Here is a 14001-nt window from a genome sequence, read left to right on the forward strand (position 1 = left end):
AAGCATGATTTCTTCTGTGAGGCTCTCCCTTGTCCCTGAGCAGAGTTAGATCTGTTTCTTCTGCTCTAAGATCCTTTTTAAAAAGCATGTAACACATTCTGTTACATCGTTTGCCTGTTATCCTGTAATTGTTTGCAGTTCGTGTCTCAAGATTGTAAACTCCACGAGAGCAGGGACCGTAGTGCCTTCCTTGTCTTTCTATCCTAAGCACCTAGTGCAACGCCTGCCACTTTGCACACACTAAAGGCTCATTATAGTGACTAATGTATATGTGTGTGTTTATTAGTTAGGATTCTCTGTGCAGATGATAGAAACCCAAATCAAATTGGCTTAAACAAAGAAAATAATTGATTGCCTCCTGCTACTGGGGTAAACTTGGCTTTAAGGATGGTGGGATCCAGGGGTTCAAATGATGTTATAGGGAATTGTATTTTTCATCTCTTGGTTTGCTTTTCTTTGAGTTGGTTTCTTCATGTGGGGCACCTGGCTGGGGCCTCTTTTCCCAGGGTTGTGAGGAATTCAAGATGGAGTAGGGTTTGCCACCTAGTGAACGCAGGCAGAATAGACAAGTAGCAATTCTGCAACTGCAGTTTGGAACGCTAAAAACTAAGCCCACCCCATTTGTATGTATTTGCAAGCATGTGATTGGATACTTCCTTAAGTGTGTAACTGCTTATCAATTTATAGTAAACATATCCAGGCTTATTTTCCTTCCTCCCTCCCTCTCTCCCTTTCTTCTATTTCTTTCATTTTTTTACTTTTTAGTATAGAAAACTTGAAACATATACAGAAGTAGAAAGAGTCACGTAAATGAACCTTCATGCGCCAATGACCGGCTATAGTGAAGAGCTGTCAACACATAACCAGTATTGTTTCATTTATGCTGGATTTTTTGTAATAAGTCTATTACATGGGATTTATTTTATCTGTAATTACTTCATTTTGTATTACTTTTTAAAAAAATTTTTTAATGTTTATTTTTGACAGAGAGAAACAGAGCGTGAACGGGGGAAGGGTAGAGAGAGAGAGGGACACAGAATCTGAAACAGGCTCCAAGTGGTCAGCACAGAGCTGGACGTGGGGCTCAACTCGGGGACCAGCGAGATGATGACCTGAACTGAAGTCAGACTTCTAACTGACTGAGCCACCCAGGCACCCCTCAGTTTGAATTTCTAAAAAATTATTTAAAAAAAACATAACCCCAAATCATTATCATATCTTAAAAAATTAGCAATAATATTTTAATTTCATTCATATTTTATTATTGTCTCATAAATGTTTTCAAAATATTTGGTAATTTTGGGGCATCTGGGTGGCTCAGTTGGTTAAGTGTCTGACTTTGGCTCAGGTTGTGATCTCACTGCTTGTGGGTTCGAGCTCCCAGCTCATTGTCTGGAGCTGGCTTCCGATTCTGTCTTCATCTCTGGGCCCTTCCCCCTGCTCAAGTGCGTGCGCAAGTGCTCGCTGTCTCTGTCTCTTTCTGTGTCCCTCAAATATCAATAAAAAGTAAAAAAAATTTTTGATGTTTGTCTATTTTTGAGAGAGAGAGGCAGAGCGCGAGCAGGGGAGGGGCATAGAGAGAAGGACACAGAATATGAAACAGACTTCAGGCTCTGAGTTGTCAGCACAGAGCCCAGCGTGGGGCTCGAACCCATGAACCATGAGATCATGACCTGAGCCGAAGTCTGACGGCCAACCGACTGAGCCACCCAGGTGCCCCAAACATTTAAAAAATATTTTTTAAAAATATTTGCTAATTTAAATGCAGATCCATACAGGGTCCATTATTATATTGGTTGATAGATCTCTTAAATACCTTTTTTTAAAAAATATTTTTTAAAGATTTTATTTTTAATTATTTTTAATGTTTATTTTCGAGAGAGAGAGAGAGAGAGAGCAAGTGGGGGACGGGCAGAGGGAGAGGGAGACACAGAATCTGAAGCAGGCTCCAGGCTTTGAGCTGTCTGCACAGAGCCCAACGCAGTCTCGAACTCATGAACCATGAGATCATGACCTGAGCCAAAGGCGGACGCTTAAGTGGCTGAGGCACCCAGGTCCCCCTAAAGATTTTATTTTTAAGTAATCTTTACACCCAACATGGGGCTTGAACTCACAACCCTGAGATCGAGTCCCATAATCTACCGACTGAGTCAGCCAGGCACACCCCTTTCTTAAATATCTTTTAATCTATAGATTCTCCCCCTTGCCTTAAAAAAAAAAAAATTTTTTTTAATTGAGTTTAGTTGACACGTAGCGTTACGTTACTTTAGGTGCAGTATAGTGATTCCACTTCTCTGTACATTATTCTGTGTTCACCACCCCCCTTGCCTATTTTAAACGACTTTATATTTTAAGAACAATTTAAGGTTCATAGTAAAATTGAGGGAAAGGTATTTAGAGAGATTTCCCATATACCCCCTATGCTCACATATGCACAACCTCTCCCATTTTCAGTATCCCCTACCAGAGTGGTACCTTTGTTGCACATTTGTACCATATGTACTATGTAGCATTGTATTTAACAGTAATCCAGAAATCTGTTTTTTCCAGAAAAACTATCAAGAGCCTGGTATTCAAGACCTTCCAATAGATTAGCCCCATCCTACCCCTTCAGTCTCTCTACCCTCTCTTACTCTAGTATTACCAGGTGTTACAGAACGTAAACTGGTCTTTCGGACCCTTCAGAAAACGTTTAAATTTGCACTTCTAGACTTATTCATAATGTCTTCTCAGCTTGAAATGCTTACTCAGTCTAATTTTTGCCTGTCTAGTTCTTTTAATGCCCACCTTAAACCTCCATGAGGTCTTCTAATTTTCCTGGCCAGAAACAATCTTTCTTTTAAACTCTTGCGGCTTTTTTAAAATCACTTTTTACTATTTTGCTATTTAAGTGGTATCACTTAACTAAGTTGGTTTGGGTATAAGCTCTCTAGACAGCCTCATAGGTCTTTCTGTCTGATTTCTGGCTTAATGTTCTGAGAACTTGTTAGTGTATCTCTCCACAATTAGACTGTGAACTTGTCGAGGACAGGTACTATGGTTTAATGGCATTTGTGACAGTGGTGCCAGGCACCTAAAAAGTACTCAGTAAATGTTTATTGAATAAGTGAGTGAATTTATATGAGAAAGCTGGTACATGATCAGCGTATGGATTTTTGTGAAGGGCTATTTAATCACCGTAAAAAAATTGGTCTCGGGTGCTTTGCTGGCTCACTTGGGCTTGGGGTTGTGAGTTCGAGTCCCATGTTGGGTATAGAGATTACTTAAAATAAAATCTCTAAAAAAAATTGGTCTCAGATATTTGATTTTCTCTAATTTATATAATTTATATCCATTTACAGGTACTCTGCTGGATTCGTATAGTATACATCTAAGAGTATACTATATATGTACCACACATACATATATATACAGTATATACTATATTACATAACATTACTGTATTATAATGTAGTATACTGTGTTATATAATTATACTATATTGTAGTATATTCTTTGTTCTTTTTTTTTCTCTTGCAAAACTAATCCATTAATAAATGATTGCTGGGGCGCCTGGGTGGCGCAGTCGGTTAAGCGTCCGACTTCAGCTCAGGTCACGATCTCGCGGTCCGTGAGTTCGAGCCCCGCGTCGGGCTCTGGGCTGATGGCTCAGAGCCTGGAGCCTGTTTCCGATTCTGTGTCTCCCTCTCTCTCTGCCCCTCCCCCCGTTCATGCTCTGTCTCTCTCTGTCCCAAAAATAAAATAAACGTTGAAAAAAAAATTAAAAAAAATAAATGATTGCTTATCCCAAATGTCAGTTTCCTGCATTAGTTCGGATGATCAAGAAGTCCTAAAAAAAAGAGAATACAAAGATGATTTAAAATATATTGACTTATATTGATTTATTTGATTTGATTTATATTTATTTTATTGATTTATATTGATATATATATTATCAATATATATATGATTTAAAATATATTCCTAGACTTACTTCCTTTTTTATGACTTTGGACATTTGAGCATTGGGGGGAAGTATTTATATGGTAATTTAGAAATTAAATTATACCAACTGTGCATATACTTGCTTAAAAATGTATTTGTGAACTACTGTGATAAGTTTAATATTTACTTTCTTTCAGCCTGCTTGAATTTCCTGAAGTTGTGCAAAATAAAATATTACAATTATTGTCTTATTCACAATGTACAGGTAAGTTGGTAGATATTAGTCATGTCTATTATTGGAACCACTTAGCAAACTCTGTGATTTAATAATGTATCCTATTTATTATAGAGGGATTTTATTATACAAACTGGTGATCCTACAGGGACTGGCCGTGGAGGAGAGTCTGTTTTTGGGTGAGTTCTTTTGTTTTTAAATGAGAAAAAATAGAATTGCCTCTTAACAGTGTTAACTAGCATATTTCAATCAGCTTTTTAAAATATCGTTCAAAGATAGATTTTTCCCTTAAGTTCCCTAAATGTCTATAGCAAAAAAGAGTATTTTGAATCATAATGGTATTTCTACAAAGAAATGGCAGTTCTGTTTGGTACTAGTACTTCTGTATTTCATATTGAGGGTACTTATATTTTAAAGCTTTATTATGTATTTTTTCAGTCAACTGTATGGTGATCAAGCAAGCTTTTTCGAAGCTGAAAAAGTACCAAGAATTAAGCACAAGAAGAAAGGCACTGTGTCCATGGTGAACAATGGCAGTGATCAACATGGATCTCAGGTGAGGAAATGAGTGAGAAGATGACTTTTGTTTTAAAATGAAGGACTAGAAAGAGCCACAGAGTTATCTTTTCAAACTACCCAATAAGAAGATAATTGCAAAGATAGTTGTTAGAAGAAAAATATTACACTATATTTTTTTCCATATAAAAAAATTTGGGGGGTGCCTGACTGGCTCAGTAGGTAGAGTGTGTGACTCTTAATGTCGGGGTTATGAGTTAGAGCTTCATGTTGGGTGTAGAGATGACTTAAAAGTAAAATATTTAAAAAAATTTATTTTGTTCTTTTAAATGTAAGGTATGTCCATTGTGAGGAGATCAGAAAATACAGAGCAGTACATGGGAGAAAATAGCATCTACAATCCCACTATCCATGGATCATCACTGTTGACATTGTGGTCTGTTTCCTTTTGGTATTTTATTACTTCAAAACAGATCATGTTGAGAACCTTTCATTCATTGTCTCGTTTAATCCTTACAACCACCCATTTTGGGGTAGATTTTTTTTTTTTTCCTCACAGTTCACATGTGAAGAAACTGAGCTTTGGTTTGCCCAAGTATTTTAAGCAATCAGGGAATACTTTTTAAAAGTAACAAGTGGGTAAGAATCCACACAGTTAATGTGAAGTATTACTTTTGTGTATTTTTTCTATCAGTCTGTCATTGATTTCAGTTAGAATTATAGATATATTTTTATATTTTGCTGTGTCTTTCTATGCAGTTTCTTATTACTACAGGAGATAATCTAGATTACCTTGATGGTGTTCATACGGTGTTTGGTGAGGTGACAGAAGGCATGGACATAATTAAGAAAATTAATGAGACCTTTGTTGACAAGGACTTTGTACCATATCAGGATATCAGGTGTGTTTGCTGTCTCAATGTACTAGAATGTTTTAATACTGTAGTGTTTGACACATAGTGGAGATATCAAGTGCAGGACTGGTTTTTGGATAATTCCAAAATGTGTATTAATACAAGACTATAAAACTCCATAAAGTAAACAAGATTTTTTTGTATTTTTATACTTGTACTAATTAATTATAGTTGCTTATGTTGGGAAGAATTATTAATCCTTTAATTTAGTTTTTAAAAAATGCATATTGAGAAATAATGGCAAAACTACTAAGATTTAGACATTTATGTTAATATTAGACATGTTATTTTAGAGCAGTGCAGAGTAGTAAATCTAAGATAAATGATACTCTAGTAATATATCCTTGTGCATTAAAATTTAAGTGCCTATGGTTTTTTGTCATTAGAGATACTTAAGACATTTGTTATAACCTTTATAAAAAGTAAAACATGGATTCTGAAATAATGTAAATGTAACCTTTTGACTTGGATTTATTTTGTAAGGATAAATCACACAGTGATTTTAGATGATCCGTTTGATGACCCTCCAGATTTATTAATCCCTGATCGATCACCAGAACCTACAAGGGAACAGCTCGATGTAAGTAGAGCCTTCTTGTGATTGAATGTATGTGCATACTAATGCTTTGCATAGATTTTGCTTTTTAGTCCGTTAAAACTTATTTCTTCAGAATGTCTTGCTTGATCAGTTGTACTAGGACAAGTTTAGAATTATTTTTTCCTTTCCCTAATTTCTTTTCATTTCCCTGATTTTCTTTCTTCAATTTCTGTTCCACCAGTAGAGCCTTAGCTCTAGAAGTTTATGTTAATACCTTGTGAAAATGTTTTTCTTATCTCCTAACTCTGTGTAGGAGTATAGCTTTAAGGCTAAATTAAACATCATCTTGTAAGGGAGCTTTTCAACTGGGGACACTCTGGAGCTATACTAGAACCTCGATATTTTTGTGGCATAATGCAGACTTTTTCCTCTTACGTTTTAAGGTATAAGTTTCTGTTTATGAAGCTTTATCAAAGCTGAATTGATTTTTATAGTTGGGATTTGGTGCTTAACATTTAAGATCATTTATCTTCTGCATTCAGCACTGAGTTGGATACTAGATAGTTTCTTTAAAAATGTTTATCTTGATTTAACAATAAATTAGAAGTTTAGTCTGGCCAATATTATGACATTAATTTAAAATAATTTTCTGAGGCTTGTAAGTTTGTTTGAGTTTCTGTTCTAACATATTTGATGGAACTAAGGATAAAGTGTCATGTCTCCCATGTTTCTCAGATTTTTCAATTCTTTCAGTATATTTTTAAGTGGCTTCTGCCTTACAGAGTGGTCGAATAGGAGCAGATGAAGAAATTGATGATTTTAAAGGAAGATCAGCTGAAGAAGTAGAAGAAATAAAGGCAGAAAAAGAGGCTAAAACTCAAGCTATTCTGTTAGAAATGGTAAGATGATTATTTTTGGTCATGTAGTTGTTCTGAAATTTATTTAATATATAACTCATTGTAAATTTATTTTTGGCTCTTTGATAATCAAAATATTAAAAACTTTAGCTTTGAATTTTTTCTGGATTAAATTTTATAGGACACATGAAAGGTAAACAAATTTTGGTTCCATTATCAATATAGTGCTAAGTGCCTTTTTCAAAAATAGGCAGTGGATATACAACTTCGAATATGGGTTGAATTTCAATTATTTATATTCATCTCATTTATTTATTTTATTTTAGAGAGAGTGTACGTGTGTGTGAGCTGGGGAGACGGGCAAAGGGAGAGGGAGAAAGAGGGAGAATCCCAAGCAGCTCCAAGCTCAGCACAGAGCCCAGTATGGGGCTTAATCCCATGACCTTGGGATCATGACCTGAGCCGAAACCAAGAGTTGGATGTCTTAACCAACTGAGCCAGCCATGTACCCCTATTTATCTCATTTTTAAAGAGTGTTTATTGCACTGAATTTTATGTATATTAATAATTCTTTGTACAACTCAAGTATTGAGGTTAAGTAGTTACAGGAGGAAGGAACCTGTGTAGAAATTGAGCACCCTAAAACATACTGCTTTGTATTATTAACAGTATGAAGTCCTTTGGGGAACAGTTCTTCAGTAGTGATTAATTGACCTACCAGACATTTTTTCCATTTGTTAATTTTTTGTGGAATAGGCATACCTATCACACAGTAGATCATCAATAAATATTTGAATGAATAATTCAGTTTTTATTATCATTGTTTTACATAGTAGAGCTTGCAGATTCTTGTCCTGTTTCAAAATTCATTGTTCTCATCTCGAGCTGAAGGAACAAATATTAAAGGTTACAATTCAAGAAAACTTTACTGAATTAAAAAAAATTTGAAAATACACTTTTTAATGAGCACACTGTGTATCTGGAACTATTGACCCAGAACAACCAACAGAATAACAAGTTCTAAGAAAATTACTGCACTTAAAAGAAAAATCTTTTGAGCAACTGGGCAGGAAGAATATGTGACTTATAAGTGAAAGAACATTATATTAGCATCAGAATTTCAAAAGCAAAAGTACAGGCAATTTATGCCAGGAAGATGTTGGGTTAGCATAACAAAACCTTTTATTTTTCAGATAATTTCAAATTTATGAGAAAGTTAAAAAAGTAGTACAGAGAACTTCTCTATACCTTTTACTCAGATTCACCAATTTTTAACATTTTTGCCACATCTGCTTGATTATTCATTCTCCCTTTCTCTCTCCCGTCCTCCTCTCTCCAATTATACATGTATATACACATATTATTTTTTCTGGACCATTCGAAAGTGAGTCCTAAACATCATTCCTTTTTACCTCTTATATCAGTGTGCATTTTCCAACTTTTTATTTTTTTATTTTTTTATTTTTGGGACAGAGAGAGACAGAGCATGAACGGGGGAGGGGCAGAGAGAGAGGGAGACACAGAATCGGAAACAGGCTCCAGGCTCTGAGCCATCAGCCCAGAGCCCGACACGGACCGCGAGATCGTGACCTGGCTGAAGTCGGACGCTTACCCGACTGCGCCACCCAGGCGCCCCGGGTGTGCATTTTCCTAAGAGCAACAATATTATTCTGCATATTCACAGTACAGTTATCAAAATCCGGAAATTTAAAATTGATAAAATTTTACCCATGTTTCAATTTTGTCAGTTATTTCAGCAATATCCTTTATAACTTTCCCCATAAAGTCTAGAATCCAGCTCTTAACTGATCATCTGTTGCATTTAGTTATCATGTTTCTTCTAACCTTTGAAAGAATTCCTTAACCTATTTTTCATGCTGTTAACATTTTTGAGGAATACAAGCCATCTGTTTTATAGAATATTCAACAGTTGCCTTGTGATTAGATTCAGATTATGTGCACAGACAGAATACTACATAAGTGACCTTCTCAGATGTTACACTTGCAGTAACAGGTCCGCAATATCCATCTGCCCTTCATTGGAAAGTGTTCATTTTGATTACTTGATCAAGGTAATCCTCTGCCTGGTGTCTCCATTGTATACTTGGTTTTTCCCTTGCAGCTAGTAAACAATCTGTAGCATTTGAGACCTTTCAAATGTCTTGTCCCTTATCAAACTGTCTCTGTGGATTTCTCAGCTGTTCATGATTCTTGTCTCAACCAGCCTTTACTTTGATGAATGTAGAGTGGTGATTTTCTAATTCCCACTACTTCTACACTTGTCAGTCTGCCTTCTACTGTCAGGAATGGCCCTTCTTTTTTATCTTTTTATTTATATGTGCATTTTTACTAAGGACTCATGGATTCTTTTTTTTGCTTTGACTTTAATAAATTTGGAGTTTATATATTCTTTTAAGACTTTACTTTTTTTTAAATGTTTATTTATTTTTGAGACAGACAGAGAGACAGAGTGTGAGCAGGGGAGGGGCAGAGAGAGAGGGAGACAGAATCCGAAGCAGGCTCCAGACTCTGAGCTGTCAGTATAGAGCCTGACGCGGGGCTTGAACCCATGAACCATGAGATCATGACCTCAGCCGAAGTCAGATGCTCAACCGACTGAGCCACCCAGGTGCCCCAAAGATTTTACTTTTTTAAGTAATATTTACACCGAGCATGGTGCTTGGTGAGATCACAACCCCAAGATCAAGAGTCGCATGCTCTACCGACTGAGCCAGCCAGGTACCCCTAAGTAGATTTTATTTTTTAGGGCTGATTTAGGTTTATAGAAAGATTGAATAGAAAGTAACAGATAATTCTCTGTGCACACTCATCCCTCTCCCCAACAGTTTCTCTTATTATTAACATCTTGCATTAGTGTGGTAGATATGTTACACTTGGTGAGTCAATATTTGATAAATTATTATTAACTAAAGTCCATAATTTACATCAGGTTTCACTCTGTGTTGTACATCTTGTGAGTTTTGAGAAATGTGTAACAATATGTATCTGTCATTACAGTATCATACATAATAGTTGCACTGCCTTAAAAATCCTCTGTGCTCACATATTCATCTCTCCCTGCCCCCCTCCCCTGGCAGCCACTGGTCTTTTTTTACTGTCTGCATAGTTGCGTTTTCCAGAATGTCATATAGTTGGAATCACATAGTATGTATCCTTTTAAGATTGCCTTCTTTCACTTAGCCATTTGCACTTAAGATTCCTCCGTGTATTTTTGTGGCTTGATAGCTCATTTCTTTTGATCACGAAATAACATTCCATTGTATGGAATGCACCACAGTTTGTTTAAACATTCACCTATTAAAAAATGTTTTGGGGCAGCTGGGTGGCTCAGTCGGTTAAGTGTACAACTCTTGATTTCGGCTCAGGTCATGATCTCAAGGCTGTGAGATCAAGCGCCGGGCTCTGTGCCGGGCATGGAGGCTGCTTAGGATTCTCTCTCTCCCAGCTTGTGCATGTGTGTACTCTCTCTCAAAAAAAGTGTCTTGATTGCTTCCAAGTTTTGGCAAGTATGAACAAATCTGCTGTAAACGTTTGTGTACAGATTTTTGTGTGGACAGAAATTTTTAACTCATTTGGGCAAATACCTAAAGATGCAATTACTGGAATTTATGTAAGATTATGTTTATCTCTAAAAAACTGCCAAACTGTCCTCCCAACTAGCTGTCCATTTTGCATTCCCACCAGTAATGATGGAGAGTTCCTATTGCTCTACATCCTTGTCAGCATTTGGTATTGTCAGTGTTTTGGATTTTAGCCATTCTGATATGTGGTTGTGTGTTGTTTTGATTCTCACTATTAACAGGTTTCATCTTCTATTTTTTTTTTTTTTTTTTTAAGTAAGCTCTATGCTCAGTGTGGGGCTTGAACTCACAACCCTGAGATCAAGCATGTTCTATCAACTGAGCCAGCCAGGTGCTCCAGATTGTTGTCTTTTGTTAGGCTTCAGAAGCACTGAACAGATCTAACTGGCTCTGTTGCTTATTACTGTTTCTGATTTAAAAAAAAAAAAAAATTTTTTTTAAGTGTGTTTATCCAAGAGGAGATACTTCACATGATAGTGTTATCAGAAATCATTAGTGAGAGTTTTCAAATTTATGTATAAATAAGTATTGTTTGCCCATCTAAAGGCCCATGGCAAATACAGGGTTGCCACAATGAAACCATTTCCATCATGTGTTCTCCCACAGTTACCCTCATTGGTCCTTTAGTAGAACTGGGATACCGTATTCAGTGCAGTAGTTGGTTGTGAAGTCGAGTTCATTTTGGTTGAAGTAGAAGATGATAGTGAGGGTGAGAGTAAAAAACAAGAAACACTCTCCCTGAATTATTGCTGTTCCATATCAAACAACAGTGCAGAAAGAATGGAGCATTACTAATGCAGAAAGCTAGTGTCAGTATGATCATATTTTTCTTTTTTTTAAAAAAAAATTTTTTTTCAACGTTTTTTTAATTTATTTTTGGGACAGAGAGAGACAGAGCATGAACGGGGGAGGGGCAGAGAGAGAGGGAGTCACAGAATCGGAAACAGGCTCCAGGCTCCGAGCCATCAGCCCAGAGCCTGACGCGGGGCTCGAACTCATGGACTGTGAGATCGTGACCTGGCTGAAGTCGGACGCTTAACCGACTGCGCCACCCAGGCGTCCCTGATCATATTTTTCAAAGGTTTAAAAACAAGCAAAACTAAATTATATTGCTTGGGGATGCGTATTTATTTGAGAAAACTCTGAAGATACAGGAGAATGGCCAAAAAGGAAAACCAAAAAGCAGGATATTTGTTACTCTGGTGAGACAGAGTAATGGGATCAGGGGACATTTTAGTTCTTTTTTTTTTTTTTTTTTTAATGTTTATTTATTTTGAGAGAGAGAGAGAGAGAGAGAGAGAGAGAATGCAAGCAGGGGAAGGGCAGAGCCAGGGAGAGAGAGAAGGAGAGAGAGAATCCCACGTAGGCTCCAGGCTACCAGTTCAGAGCCCAACATAGAGCTCAATCCCATGAACTGCGAGATCGTGATCTGAGCCGAAATGAAGAGTCAAACTCCCAACCAACCGACTGAGCCACCAAAGTGCCCCAAGGGACATTTTAGTTCTTAAGCTAGTTAGCATCGTGGGTGTTTTTTATTTTCATGCTCCATTCCTTAGATATACTTTGTATAATTCTTTTTTTAATATATGAAGTACTTGAAAAAAGAAAAACAGGAGATAAAATTGGGACTTTGAAGCCAGATGGATCTGGGCTCAAATCCCAACTCTGTTGCTTATTACTGGGTGGCCTTCAGTTAATTATTTAACATTCTTGAATTTTATTTTACTCATTTTTAAAATGGAAACCAGGGGCGCCTGGGTGGCGCAGTCGGTTAAGTGTCCGACTTCAGCCAGGTCACGATCTCGCGGTCCGTGAGTTCGAGCCCCGCGTCGGGCTCTGGGCTGATGGCTCAGAGCCTGGAGCCTGTTTCCGATTCTGTGTCTCCCTCTCTCTGTGCCCCTCCCCCGTTCATGCTCTGTCTCTCTCTGTCCCAAAAATAAAAAAAAATAATAATAATAATAAAAATAAAATGGAAACCACACAGTTGTTTTAAGAATTGGCAGTAGTGTGTGTGAAGTGCGAAGCATGGTATTCACACAAAGTCAGACAAGTATTAGCTATTAATACAGTATAGTTTCAGATTTTGCAATCTTATTTAGATTTCTTTTCCTGAGCCTGTAGTTTCTTTCTTTCTTTTTCTTTTTCTTTCTTTTTTTTTTTTTTTTTAAGTTTATGTTGAGAAAGAGAGAGAGCACACAGGTGGGGAAGGGGCAGAGAGAAAGGGAGAAAGAGAATTCTAAGCAGGCTCTGTGTTGTCAGAACAGAGCCCAAAGCGGGGCTCAATCTCATGAGCCACACAGGTGCCCCTGAGCCTGTAATTTCAAATGTAAATTCAGTTGTTTAGGGAAATCAGCATTTTGGGCATACGTAGGGTAGTTAGAATAGAAACAACAAAGGAATTGATTTATATTTTTGTTTACTTACAATTTAGGTGGGAGACCTACCTGATGCAGATATTAAACCTCCAGAAAATGTGCTGTTTGTGTGTAAATTGAATCCAGTGACCACAGATGAAGATCTGGAGATAATATTCTCAAGATTTGGGCCAATAAGAAGGTAATCTCTAGAATTAGTGATTTTAGAAAAACTAGGTATTGGTGGTTTTCTAATGACATTTTTGGATGAATCTGTGAACTCTAGGATTTTGTACTGGTGAATTTTACAGATGACTCTTTGGCATAGCAGGGGAGAAAAAGATGTATTTATATGTGTATGTGTATATATAGAGATATACACACACAAATACACACACACATATATAATTGAATGATTCTCCCCCTTCCAACAGACATTTTCAGTCTAAGACAGGAAGTGAATGGAACAGTTTAAGTAGTTCTGTAGTATTCTCAGTAATCTTTAATATTTAAAATACTTAATATAAGTTCTCGCTAGAATTACCAGCTATCTATGTCAAAATTAACTTTTTTCGGGGCGCCTGGGTGGCGCAGTCGGTTAAGCGTCCGACTTCAGCCAGGTCACGATCTCGCGGTCCGGGAGTTCGAGCCCCGCGTCAGGCCCTGGGCTGATGGCTCAGAGCCTGGATCCTGTTTCCGATTCTGTGTCTCCCTCTCTCTCTGCCCCTCCCCCGTTCATGCTCTGTCTCTCTCTGTCCCAAAAATAAATAACCGTTGGAAAAAAAAAAAATTAAAAAAAAAAAAATTAACTTTTTTCTTTTTTGAGTGGTCTCCACACCCACCATGGGTCTTGAACTCACAACCCTGAGGGCAGGAGTCACATGCTTTACTGACTGAGCCAGCCAGGCACCCCTATGTCAAAATAAATTTGAATCTAAATTTTCCCAGATTTTTTTCTTTTGCTAATAATGTTTTCTTCCCCTGCATTGTTAATGTAAAAGTCTATGAAGCTACTATTTCTGTGAGAAAGGGAAATATTCTTGAGGAAGGTCAATTACACA

The 14001-nt window shown here is 37.1% G+C and overlaps 1 protein-coding gene across 1 annotated transcript in view; it reads left to right on the top strand.

Moving 5' to 3' along the window:
- The window catches only part of PPIL4 (peptidylprolyl isomerase like 4), a 34684-nt gene that overhangs the window by 1455 nt on the left and 19228 nt on the right, over positions 1–14001 (top strand). Inside the window, exons 2-8 of the mRNA XM_040448920.1 lie at positions 4122–4189; positions 4274–4338; positions 4598–4715; positions 5435–5577; positions 6073–6169; positions 6910–7026; positions 13018–13142. Coding sequence (XP_040304854.1) covers positions 4122–4189; positions 4274–4338; positions 4598–4715; positions 5435–5577; positions 6073–6169; positions 6910–7026; positions 13018–13142 — 733 coding nt within the window. The remainder of the gene's footprint in view (positions 1–4121; positions 4190–4273; positions 4339–4597; positions 4716–5434; positions 5578–6072; positions 6170–6909; positions 7027–13017; positions 13143–14001) is intronic.

This window comes from Herpailurus yagouaroundi, unplaced genomic scaffold, assembly GCF_014898765.1.
Source record: "Herpailurus yagouaroundi ecotype Mexico unplaced genomic scaffold, PumYag 198, whole genome shotgun sequence".
NCBI classification, from domain to species: Eukaryota; Metazoa; Chordata; class Mammalia; order Carnivora; family Felidae; genus Herpailurus; species Herpailurus yagouaroundi.